Source organism: Canis lupus, chromosome 10 (genome assembly GCF_048164855.1).
Source record: "Canis lupus baileyi chromosome 10, mCanLup2.hap1, whole genome shotgun sequence".
NCBI lineage: Eukaryota > Metazoa > Chordata > Mammalia > Carnivora > Canidae > Canis > Canis lupus.
In genome coordinates, this window is record NC_132847.1 from 13,102,973 (window position 1) to 13,115,760 (window position 12,788).

Below are 12,788 nucleotides of genomic sequence, written 5' to 3' on the forward strand. Positions count from 1 at the left end.
TTATACTCATTCATCAACTAAAATAATAATACTTTTTAATTATATTAATGTATTACAAAGGGGAAAACATTACTAGATATTGGTAAGAACATTCAATGATAACATTACTATTTTTGTTTTCAAGCCTGAACTTCTGCATATTTGTGAAAAACTTCATAAAAATTTGATCTTCATATATTCATGTTCACTAGATAAAACAGCCAGATTTGTCAATTTCTCTTCACTTACAGCTCAAGAATGCTTCTAATTAATTTTAATCATGTCTCTTTCACAATGAAGCAACATATATGAAACTAGTGATAAAAGTCTTAAACCTTAGAAAATATATGGCAGCAATTCCCATTCATAATAATTTCTAGAAGTGGTAATGCTATGCCTGTCTTTGTTTTTCCAGGATGTATGCCAGTGGTTTCAGTCAAAAATATTACACTACAATATTTTCCACTACAATATTTTCACATTAAAATTCATCATAAATTTCTCTAATACTGGTTACAACTACACATTATTTTTCCTTCTGCAAAACTCAAAGAAAATGGGGGCACCTGGGTGGCTCAGGCAGTTAAGCATCTGACTCCTGGTTTCAGTTTAGGTCCTGATCTCAGAGTTCTGGGATGAAGCCCTGCCTCAGGTTCCTCACTCAGAGACTGCTTGGGATTCTCTCTCCCTTTCTCTCTGTCCCTCTCCCTGCTTTCTCTATGTAAAATAAATAAATAAATCTTTTTTAAAAAATCAGAGAAAATGGCTGAATGATAGCCAAATGGGTATTATTTAATCCACTGCTTTAGAATAAGTATCCATCCTTAGTGAAAACCACTGAGGCATTCACCTATTGCTATTTTGGGCTTTTTTTAGTAGCAATGTAATACTGGTAAATAATGTAATACTGGTAAATAACTCTTCTGTTATTTCTTTCGGCATTCTTCTTTGAAATTTGATTCTTTTTTTCCTACGTGAATGTCCATTTTTCTATTTTTCTTGTTGTTGATGTTGCATAGTTAATATCTTTTCCACATTTCCTATATGCCTTCCTTTTTTATTTATTTATTTATTCATGAGACAGACAGAGAGGGAGAGGCAGAAACACAGGCAGAGGAAGAAGCAGGCTCCATGCAGGGAGCCTGACGTGGGACTTGATCCCGGGTCCCCAGGATCAGGCCCTGGGCTGAAGGCCATACTAAACTGCTGAGCCACCGGTCTGCCCATATATGCCTTCCTTTGAGAAATGATTTTAAAGCTTAGTGTTTCACTGTACAATGCTCAAGGATGATTCTGTCTGTGAATTTTTTATCTGATAAGCCTCATCTAAAACTTCATACTAGAAAAAAAATAACTACAAAAATCACATGTAGCTATCCTTATTTACTTTGAATAGTTGTTAAGTGCAGGAATATATACTATCACAGAGCTGGAAATCAATTGTGTTGAAAAGTGAGGTCAACTGATTCCAAACAATCAAAAAATTACTATTGAATAGGTGTCTCTGAATCTATGTGTATTCTAGGCCAATCATGTAACTGGCAATTCTCCAACTTACTTTCATATAAAATACAAAGTTTATGAAAGCTAAAAATGCTAATTTTGAAGCTTACATCTATATTTTTTCAACCTAGTAGTAAAACTGAGGTAATTCTTTGGAACTTAAGCAGACAAAATTTTTGTTTGTTGAGAATTTTATCGTCATTTTTTTTCCTAGAATTTCTAAATGCATGGTGATAACAGAGGCAGATTGACTTTTATTCAGAACTGTAACCGATTTTAAATTCTCTATAGAAAAATCCTTGCCCCCTCTCTCATTTCTTGCAACCAGAGGGGACCTTGCCCATAACCTGGCTTGCTTGATAACTTCCTGTGCTGTCAAGCAGTTGTGACAGACATGAACATAGAGCAGTTCTCAACCCCAGACGATCAGCATTTGGGCTGCATGATCAACAGTGAATCAGTAATTACTGTTGAATCAGTAGTATCCATAGAGCTAAGTACAGATATAAAAAGTCTGGTATGAAGCCGCACTACGTAGCAAATCTATCTGGCAAGGGTTCTAGCATAGACAATGAGAAATGTGAGGAGACAAAAGAGGAAGGAGGTCACTGGCACAGCCAACACAATTAGGTGAGTCAATCCTCCTACCCTGAACATCCTAAAGTATAGACGAGTACCTGGGAGGTCACTGGTGACTTGGACAAACATAGTTTCAGTGGAGTGGTAACAGGGATTCAAAGAGCAGTGCATTTGGGAATAGCTGAAAAGTGAAGAAGCAGAGATAGCACCTTCAACATCTTGACTATGAGTTGGGGAAAATAACAGAGCATGTTTCTCTAACCCTGATCCTTACCAGTAAAAGAGTGTAAAATTCCTTCAAAGAGAAGCTAAATGATCACCTAAATATAACTCCCCAGGCTATATTACCTTATCTCTTTCTTGGCCTCAATAGACAAGTGACCCAAAGTATTTGCTACAAATCTCTTGCTCCTTGGTGGTCATGATCATTTTAAAATGTTTTCTCTGAGCAGGCTTTTACATTATTCACTTTATTCTGTCCCAAATTTCCATCTTATTGTTTAAATATAACTGCAGCAAAACTTTAAGTGTATAAATCCTCAGATATTTTGAGACCCATTTCCCCCCGTCTATTAAGATTCATAATGTTTGATTCTTAAAAGATTTTGCTTCACTTTTTAAAAATTTTAGTAACTTAAGAGAACTACCATTTTACGAATGTGTCAGTGGGAAATATACTTAAGAAATTTAAAAGCTTTTAACTTCTATGTCTAACAAGGTTTTTTTTTAATTTTTTTAAATTTTTTATTTATTTATGATAGTCACAGAGAGAGAGAGAGAGAGAGAGAGAGAGGCAGAGACATAGGCAGAGGGAGAAGCAGGCTCCATGCACCAGGAGCCCGACATGGGATTCGATCCCGGGTCTCCAGGATCGCGCCCTGGGCCAAAGGCAGGCGCTAAACTGCTGCGCCACCCAGGGATCCCTCTAACAAGGTTTTTAAAAACTACAATAATGTATGAAAAATCCTTTATATTGCTTTATGAAATACAATGTCTTTTATTACCTTGCTTTTATAGGACGAATTTCCTTTGCTGAGAATTTTCTCCCAATTCTCTACTGCCTATTTAAGTGTCAGCCTTGTTTCAAAATAGAATTCAAAGCCTATCTCCTCTAGGAAGTCTTCTAATCAAATTGTTCTTTCCCTTCTCTATGATATTCTTTCTATGGCATTTAATATAGTTGGCCTTAGTGTTAGAATTATTAAAGTCATTACTCTGTGAGTCCATGGTGAACATGGACTGGTCAATGTCTTAATAATTTATCTCCTACTGAAAACCGTACGATACTTTGCAAAATAGGGACGCCTGGGTGGCCCAGAGGTTGAGCATCTGCCTTTGGCTCAGGGTGTGACCCTGTAGTACCAGGATCAAGTCCCACATCAGGCTTCCTGCATGGAGCCTGCTTCTCCCTCTGCCTATGTCTCTGCCTCTGTGTGGGTGGGTCTCTCATGAATAAATAAATAAAATCTTAAAAAAAAAAACTTTGTTGGGGAATCCCTGGGTGGCTCAGCGTTTTAGTGCCTGCCTTTGGCCCAGGGTGTGATCCTGGAGTCCTGGGATCAAGTCCCGCATTGGGCTCCCTGCATGGGGCCTGCTTCTCCCTCTGCCTGTGTCTCTGCCTCTCTCTCTCTCTCTCTCTCTCTCTCTCTCTGTGTATGTCTCTCATGAATAAATAAATAAAATCTTAAAAAAAAAATACTTTGCAAAATAGATGCTCAAAAATGTTGATTAAAACTGAATCAAACATATATTGAAAATGAATATACTGGGCTTTAATAATATTTTCTGGACTTAAATTATTATAGGCTTTGTTGCATAATCTTGAGCTTATCTTGGGTTAACTGGCAAAAAATTAAAAGAAACAAATCATATACATGAAGGGATTTGTAGTTTATAAAATGTATTCATTAATTACCAAATAATCAATAAATAATTAGGTGAATAGGAAAGAATTGCATGGCAGTCATAAGTTATTAATGTAATTTATATATTCATAAAGTTGTTATAAAACCGCCACCAGTGATTTTACATCAAGAGACTTGGACTGCCCTCTTATTACCTCAGGCATATTTGTTATTCCTAAGATACGATTCCCTCTTATATACTATGCCTATCTCACAAAGTTACTGTCAAAATAAATGAGGTAATGGAAAATAATAGCAGTTTAAATCATTGAGAGGTAAATATTCATTAGAACCTACACTGTGTTTTTGTTTAATCATCACAACAATCCTATGAGGTTGATTATCATCCCAATTTTTATAAAGAAAAGTTGTCACAGAGAGCTTACATAATTTGCCCAAGGGCACATAGCTATTAAGAGGTGAAATTAAAAAAAAAATAAAAATAAAATAAAATAAAATAAAATAAAATAAAATAAAAAAAAAAAGAGGTGAAATTAAATTTATCAGATTGTCTGACTCCAGAGCCAAAGCTCTTAGCCAAAATACTACATTGGTAACTAAGTGTCAGCTCCATTCCTTTAGATTTTGTAAAACTTGGCTATAAAACATTTTCAAAATTTTAATAACTAACATTCCTAGAATAGAAACTTTTCTTTAGATTTCCTAGGGATACTATAACAAATCTATTCAATATATTCCATAAAAATTCAAATGAAATTTAGGCAAAAAATAATGTTAGAAGATTAATTTAATAAACATATTAGTCTAGTGACTTACCAAGTACCTGTCTTCTATACATTAACAGTTACATTCTCCAGCATGTTACGTATCTATATACATACATACATACACATACACACACATAAAACCGCATCTTAAATAAATTCATTAGTAGTTCACCTAGAGGGTTGATTACTGTTTACTAATTCACCCCAAATCAAAAATTAAAAACTGACAGATTAATCTTAGGAATTGAAGAAATACAAAATCTAAAAGATCCAACTATTTTCAAATTTGAAAAATATATCATAAGCCATTTACTTAGATTGCTTTAACATTCCAAATTTCAAATGTAATGTGGAATTTGGAGAACAACACTGCCATCCAGGGATAGAGAACTGAAAGTGCAGAGGAGAAAAAAAAACTTAACGCAGTGGTATCTCAGTTGATATTGAGACATTCAGTTGTGCTGCACTCTGTTGTGAGTGAAATGCTAATAACTGTTCAAGTACTAAAGATTAAAAAAAGACACCACATGCTTTAAAAATGAAAGGATTCCCCAAAACTTTTCTTTCACCCACTCATTTAAGTAAGAGAAAGGTGAAAGCACTACAATCACCTTGTTAGTACCAGCCCATAACCTTCTTTTTTTTAAAAAAAAAAAAAAAAAAAGGCACTTCACTGAGGTAAGATCGATATACAAAAAGCTACACACAATTAATATACTTAGCCTAGTAACTTTGGAGGTAAAGATATTCCATGAAGCCAAACCACAGTCTGTGCCATTATATTCATTACTTCCAAAAGTTTTTTCCTGCCCTCTTTATTGCTTCCTTGTTTGTTGAGGATAAAAACACTTAAGATCCTTTTAGCAAATTTTTAAGTATAGGGTAGTGTTAACTATAGGCAGTATTCTGTACAGTAGATCTCTTGGACTTATTCATCTTATACCTAAAACTCTGTCCACTTTGACTATACTTCCCCATTTTTTTCTCACTCTAGCACCTGACAACCATCATTCTACTCCTTCCTTCTATGAGTTTGGCTGCTTTAGATTCATAATGTAAGTGTTTAATGTAGTACTTGTCCTTCTGTGTCTGGCTTACTTCACTCAGCAAAATGTCCTAATATCAATGACATCTAATATCTAATGATAGACAGTCATCAGGCATGTTAGATAAGGAAAAGATTACTTTTGAGATAATTTTCTTTTCTCAAAGAAAGTAATCTGAATTGTGGGTCCCCTCCCTCCAAGTCATATATTGAAGCTAAAACCCCCAATGTGATGATATTTGGAGATAGAGCTTTAGGGAGATAATTAAGATGAAATGAAGTCATAAAGGTAGGGTCTGAACCCAACAGACTCAGTATTCTTAAAAGCAAAAGACACCTGAGAGAGAGAGAGGGAGAATGACACCAACCAGAGAAGTCTTTCTCCGGGTAAGTACATTGTAAAGGCCATCTGTGGACACATGAAGGCAGCAGCCTTCACCAGAAGCAAGCCTGATGGCACCTTGATCTTGGACTTCTACCCTCCAGAAATATGTAACAGAAAATAACTTCTGTTATGTGAGCCACCCACTATGTTATGTGAGTCACCCGAGGACCCCTAAAAGAACAATATTTACGGAAAAAACTTCAAATTAAACAACTATAAATAATATAAAAACAATATGCTGATAAAAATTACCTTCTGTTGGAAGCGATGGAAAGCATTCTTTAAAAAGATGAATAGCTGGACAGCCCCGGGTGGCTCAGTGGTTTAGCACCACCTTTAGCCCAGGGCCTGATCCTGGAGACCCAGGATTGAGTGCCACATCAGGTTCCCTCCATGGAGCCTGCTTCTCCCTCTGCCTGTGTCTCTCTGCCTCTCTCTCTCTCTCTCTGTCTCATGAATAAATACGTAAAATATTAAAAAAAAAAAAGATGAATAGCACTTAACCCTGTCTTGAAAAGTAGCCATTGAGAGAGCAGATTTGGAGGGGGGAAGGAGAACCTGGGCTAAGAAAAGGAAGAAAAACAAACACTGAGCCTGAGAACACTGTGCTGGCTAGAGAAATGAGGTTTTGGACAAGAGAGGTGGCCTGGGGAAACCACTATAGGGCCTTTAAGAGCCACAGGCAAACTTCATATTAAGAACACATTTCCTGAAGTATCATGAAATCATAACACCTTTCTCCAAAATTAGAAGACTTGTTTTCCATAAAGCTCTACACTTACCCTTAAGGTTCTCTTTTCTATGTCTTTATGTATGGAGTGCCTACTACCTACTTGGGTTGAAGAAACCATTACATTCCGGGAGCTCATTTCAGCTTTAAGAAGAAGTAAATGATTAAGAAGACAATTACAATCCAGAATATGGTGTGTTCCTGGCAAAACTACCTTTGCGCAACATTATTCAAATAGGAAGTCAACTATTAATACATTTGTACCTAAATAACACATTAAATTAAAAGCATACCAACCCAAATATAAGTCTGAGTTAATGCAACTGGAGTACAGAATCATGACTTAGGAGCATGGGCTCTGGGCATGGTCGTCTTTTTGGACTAGAGGCTCATAAGTAGGCCTAGCTTAAATGTTCTTTCATTAGTGGTGAAATTCTTAATTTTATCTGTGAATTTGAGTTTTGTACATGAAGTCCAGTGGGACAACGAAATCCATTTCAAGGGTTCAGTCTTGGGTCATCTTTGGTCCTGCCTCTTGCATCCTCCCCTGGGTTCTCTGGCTTCCCACTTTCTTGTCTCTGCCCAGCAACTGCTGCCATCTTGTTCCAAAGTGCATCCACCTTAGGTCCTGGGGTTCCAGGTCCCAGGCACCTGTGATGGTCTGCACTAGATCCACCCATTTTCCCTGCTTTGGAGAACACCCCATTAAATACCAAATAAAAACACATGACAGGTCAAGGGACACCATGAAAGAAAAGAAAAACTTTTTCCTACTTTTTGAATGAAGGGTCTTGCATTTTCACTCTGCACTGGGCTCTGCAGATTTATGTAACCAGTTCAGCAGTCCTGTGACAGTGGTTGGCCCCAGCTGGGCAACCATGGGTGAGACACTTGGCTCCTCAGAAGTCAGCTTCCATATCTGTGAAATAAGAATAGTTCCTATGTCATTACATTTCTGTGAGTATTCTGGAGATAATTCATGGGAGCTGTAGCCCTGGCCTTTGATTCATTTTAACGATCAATACTACCAGGTGTGAACCATCAATTAAAAGATGATCTAATTCAAGGATCCCTGGGTGGTGCAGCGGTTTAGCACCTGCCTTTAGCCCAGGGCTCGATCCTGGAGACCCGGGATCGAATCCCGCCTCAGGCTCCCGGTGCATGGGGCCTGCTTCTCCCTCTGCCTATGTCTCTGCCTCTCTCTCTCTCTCTCTGTGACTATCATAAATAAATAAAAATTTAAAAAATATATTTAAAAAAAAAGATGATCTAATTCAGATTTACTCCTTAATGTCTGCTCTGCCTACAGGCTAATACTTCAAAACAGCCATTCCCATAGGCAGTTACAAATGTGCCTTAAACGTTTTGCTTTAAACGTTCAACTTTTTCTTTTTGATTTTCCTTTAAAATTTAAACGTTCATTACCTAAATTTAAACCTTATTATAGGGTTGCCTGGGTGGCTCAGCAGTTGAGCGTCTGCCTTTGGCTCAGGCGTGATCCTGGAGACCCCGATGGAGTCCCGCATCGGGCTCCCTGCATGGAGCCTGCTTCTCCCTCTGCCTGTGTCTCTGCCTCTCTCTCTCTCTCTCTCTCTCTCAGGGTGTCTCTCATAAATAAATAAATAAATAAATAAATAAATAAAGTCTTTAAAAATAAATAAATAAACCAACCTTATTACAGTGTTCAGAAAAAAAAAATATATGTTCGTGCTTCAGCTATAACGTGAGCCTTGACAGGAAAAGCTGTATCTAATAAGGACTGCTTGTTAGAAGCCCAAGAATCTTAACAAACGCCAGATAAAAATTCAAAGCAAAAATTGGTCACTCAACTGTTCGTTTCATAAATGGGCTTTCGCCCCCCACTGGGACACAGAAACATGGTCCTTATAAAGCGAGCCACGTCTACAAAGGAATATAATAAAATCAACATCTTGAAAGACTCCTAAACTTGGCAACAGCTTGCAGAGCGCCCTCTGGGCCACCGGCCCGCGCCTAGTTTCCATAGGAACGCGGAGTTCCGGTGCGTAGCACTCCACTCCGGAAGTTGTTCTCAGTCACTTCCGTTCTTCCCCTAGGAGAATCAATCTCCCCGTCGCTGAGGCGTCGGCTCGAAAGGAAGAGGAGGGAGTTTTGGGCCGCTAAGGCTGCCGTAGAGGGGCGTGGCGTCGGAGCCGCGATTTGATTCACGGAGTTCACGTGCCAGCCGCCGCGAGTAGATCTACCATGGCTCAGCCGGGGACTCTAAACCTCAATAACGAGGTAGGCGCGGAGACGTGCGGAACCCGTGGGCCTGCCCTGAGGACCCCCTGCCCCGGAATGGCTTCTCTGGGTCTTTCTGACGGGCTCGTGGTCTCTTGGGGGCGACAGTAGGGAGCGCGGCTGGGGGAGCTTCTGGCTGGGCCCAGGCCGGTGTCCCGGAGCTCGGAGCCTGGCCACAGTACCCCCCCCTCACGGTTCCTAGGTGGCTGGGGTAAACTGGAGACCTGCTTCTGGCTCGGGGGCCCCACGAATCTTTATCTGTAGGACTTTGGGAGGAAACGGACCTTACGACAGCGCCTGCTTCGCAAGATGGATGTGAGATTTAAATGAGATGGGAGTATGGGAAGTCTCCGCAAAGGGCCGAGCCGCTAATAAACTCTCGTTACACATTACGTGCCTCTTCTTGGATGCCGAAAGTGAAGGGGAGGGCTTGAAAGGTCTAGCTTTTACGGAGAGTTTGCTGTTCTTCAGTGCGATCCTGTCTTTTATAAGGATGTACGCTCAGGACCACGTTTCTTATTTCAGCTACTGTCCCATTTATCATGTTCCATTTATGCGAAGTTTTTATTTTTTTAAGATTTTATTTATTTATCTATTCATGAGAGACAGAGAGAGAGAGAGAGAGAGAGGCAGAGACACAGGCAGAGGGAGAAGCAGGCTCCATGCACAGGGAGCCCGACGTGGGACTCGATCCCGGGTCTCCAGGATCACGCCCTGGGCTGAAGGCGGCGCTAAACCGCTGAGCCACCGGGGCTGCCCTTACGCGAAGTTTTTAAAAAAGAGTTGCGGGGCAGCCCGCAAATGAAGACCTCACGGCCACTGCAAAGGAAGTTCTTTATCTTCTGTATTCAGTGGCTGCTTAAGTGTTTGCCATGAGCGCGACTACTGTTCGTTACGTACAGTTGTATGTAGACACGGTTTCTGTTTTCACACAACCTATATACTCAGGTTGGGAAGGGTAGGCAACACCTCCAGATGGTACAGAATAATATCCAGAAAAACGGGTAGTGCGGAAAAGTTGCCAAAGAAAGCAAAATGAAGTGATTGCTCCTCTTTGTCTTTAAGGATCTTACACTGGAGTTACAATCACTGATTCGATGAAGGGGAAGAAGGCATTCCAGGCAGAAGGACTGGTAATAAGGCAAGGAGGGATGATAGAAGGAACCCCCTTGGGTGGTATAGGGCTAGAGACCTCTCCATTGATGAAAACTTGTGGGATTAAATAGGGAATGAAACTAAAATATATTACTGCAGGTTAATAAATCCAGATTTCACTTGGCAGTGGGGTACAGACTACAATGAAGGGTGAAATTCTGAAGATGTTTAGCATGTATTCGTAAACATACCTTAACCTTCTACTTCCAGAAAACATTTGGTGGACTTTTTCTCATTGGCTTGCCTAGGACATATAAAATGGTTTAATTGGATTACTATCCTTGAGAATTCCTTGGAACACTAGTGAGCTGCCTATTTGGTTTTGAAATTGCTGAGAGAGTGCTAATGGCAGTCATTTAGCAGTCTTCACTTACCCTGTTTTCTTTTTGCACTTAACTAATTCCCAAGCCTCTTCAAAACAGTTAAATTTTGATCTTTAGGAATTTCTCACTAATTCACCTCAGAGTGGGCCAGGTGTCTCTTCTTCATGCAACGACTTTCTACTCTTGGAACACTTTCTACCTCTTTCTCTGTTTTTATGTATTTGTCTACCACCTACAATGTACGTGCTCTATGATAAGGTTTGCTGGGCTACTAGATGAACGTAACAAATTATAGGCGTACACATCCCACGTTAAGGTAAATCTTATACATTCTTATATGAAGGTGGGGGGAAAGGCCAGCAAGAGTGGAGATGATGGAAGGTGTTGTAATTTAAACGAATGGGAGGAAAGTATCTAAAAGGGGAAGACAAATAGAGATTTGTTTCTAAAACTTGAGAAGCATCCCCCAATTTAAAAAAAGCCAATTAGAAGAAAACATATAGCAAATATGACAGATAATGGCTAATGCCATCACTGTAAAATAGTAATTAAGAGAACCTGCCTCATAGAACATTGGTAAAAGAAATAATTAACTTCTCGAGGGAAGAAATATATCTGCAGAAGAGTTCACATTCACTATTTTAACCTACCCATTACTTTTTCATTACCGTCCCATCCTAGTCCAAGTTACATCTGTCACCAGAACTGCCTTCCAACTACTTCCCTGACTTCTTCCCTACCCCCTAGTCTGATCTCCATAGTGCAGCTGGAGTGCCCTCTTCAAAAGAGAAATCCAGTCTCACAGCTTCCTTGTTTACAGCCTATTGGATGGTTTCCTTTTGCTTTTGGTAAAGACCAGTCTAAACAAGGCCATCTCCTCTACCCTTTATTGTATACCACTGCTCCCCCAGGAACGCCTCACCACCCCCACACTTCAGCCTCACTGGCCCTCCTCTGCGAGGTAGCATAGAGTTCTGCACCTCCTTTGCACATATTCTTCCGTCTACCCAAATCTCCTTTTCTTCTCAGTCCATTTCATATTTCTACGTGTTATTTTCTCAGGGCAGCTGGGTTTGACTTACATTTTACCTCTCTGTACTCTCCTATAACACTTTTTAGCACTTCTAAGAGTTGCTGAGTGTATATTTGTCTGTGAATGTGAGAGATTTCTTTACTCCACCTGTCTGTAGGCTTTTTCTCAGTACTGATGTGTTCAGTGAGAAACTTGAGCCATCATTTTTATGATCCTTAGTAACTTAAATTAGCTCTCCTCAACTGGGGTATAGGAATTCAAGGATCCTATAACTACCTGAAATTATTGTATAAGTTGGTGTTTGGGGGTGTGTGTGTGTGTGTCTGTGCCTCTAGGAGGAAAGCAGTCCGTAGGTTTCATCAGATTCTGAAATGTTTATAAATCTCTGGTATCATCTTTGGAATATTGGTACTTGTTATCTGCACATAATTTTTTTACTTATGGCTTTTTCTTTAAATAGTTATGTGGCCATCTAATTAATAGCATATTTATTTCCCAAAATGTCTTTTGTGAAAATAAGAATCCTGCCTGCATAGGCATCTATTATGCTTTCAGTGTCTTCTACCCTTAATATTTTTATTCTTTTCAAAAATTTTCCAAAAAAATGACATTTATAAAATTGAAAAGCTGACATTTACAAACTACTTCTAAGTTCTTAAAATAACCTTTATTCTTTTTAAGTATATAAAATCTTACCTTTTTAATTTTACCTTTTCTTTTAAAAAAAATCCCTTTTTACTTCACATTATGTTTATTTATTGAATTGTTTTATTTTGACCAATGCTTTACATGAACTTCGAAGTGGGAATACTTAATTGATTTATAGCAATTTCCTAACCTCAAGCATACCACCTTATTTGCAAGTAATAATGAACAAGTAGCATTGTGCAGATGAAAGTATGGATAGCTCAACTTGAGTTACTTAATGTTCACACGAGGGAGGGAAATCTCCTAACTTTACTCTTTTACCCCTCCCTTTGGGTTAGAATTAGAGAAAGGTCGCCCAGTTGGAAACAACAATGCCTAGTATCTAGTGAGTAAAGATTTGTAAATCAGAGTTGGATTTGCTACAGTCACCTGTTTCTTTAGGCAGCAGTGAAATGCAAAATCAAAACTAGGAAGTGAACCAATCTGACCATGTACTTTAATTCTGTAGAAGGCAAAG

At 39.0% G+C, this 12,788-nt stretch overlaps 2 protein-coding genes across 17 annotated transcripts in view; one reads left to right on the plus strand and one right to left on the minus strand.

Annotated features, from left to right (window-relative positions):
• The window catches only part of LOC140641224 (palmitoyltransferase ZDHHC2-like), a 464,956-nt gene extending 456,107 nt beyond the window's left edge, over positions 1–8,849 (minus strand). For 9 of the 12 annotated variants that reach the window (XR_012037750.1, XR_012037752.1, XR_012037751.1 and 6 more), the window contains exons 1-2: positions 8,525–8,849; positions 7,628–7,772 (exon numbers count right to left, since the gene is read on the minus strand). The gene's annotated coding sequence lies outside the window, so the exon portion shown is untranslated. The remainder of the gene's footprint in view (positions 1–7,627; positions 7,773–8,524) is intronic. The other 3 variants (XM_072840734.1, XM_072840733.1, XM_072840735.1) reach the window with 1 other exon arrangement.
• SRFBP1 (serum response factor binding protein 1) overlaps positions 6,034–12,788 on the plus strand; it is a 64,344-nt gene continuing 57,589 nt past the window's right edge. For 2 of the 5 annotated variants that reach the window (XM_072840723.1, XM_072840727.1), the window contains exons 1-2: positions 6,034–6,125; positions 8,929–9,112. In XM_072840723.1, the coding sequence (XP_072696824.1) occupies positions 9,077–9,112 (36 nt within the window). In that variant the 5' untranslated portion in view covers positions 6,034–6,125; positions 8,929–9,076. Of the gene's footprint in view, positions 6,126–8,928; positions 9,113–10,177; positions 10,254–12,788 lie in introns of all 5 variants that reach the window. The other 3 variants (XM_072840726.1, XM_072840724.1, XM_072840725.1) reach the window with 3 other exon arrangements.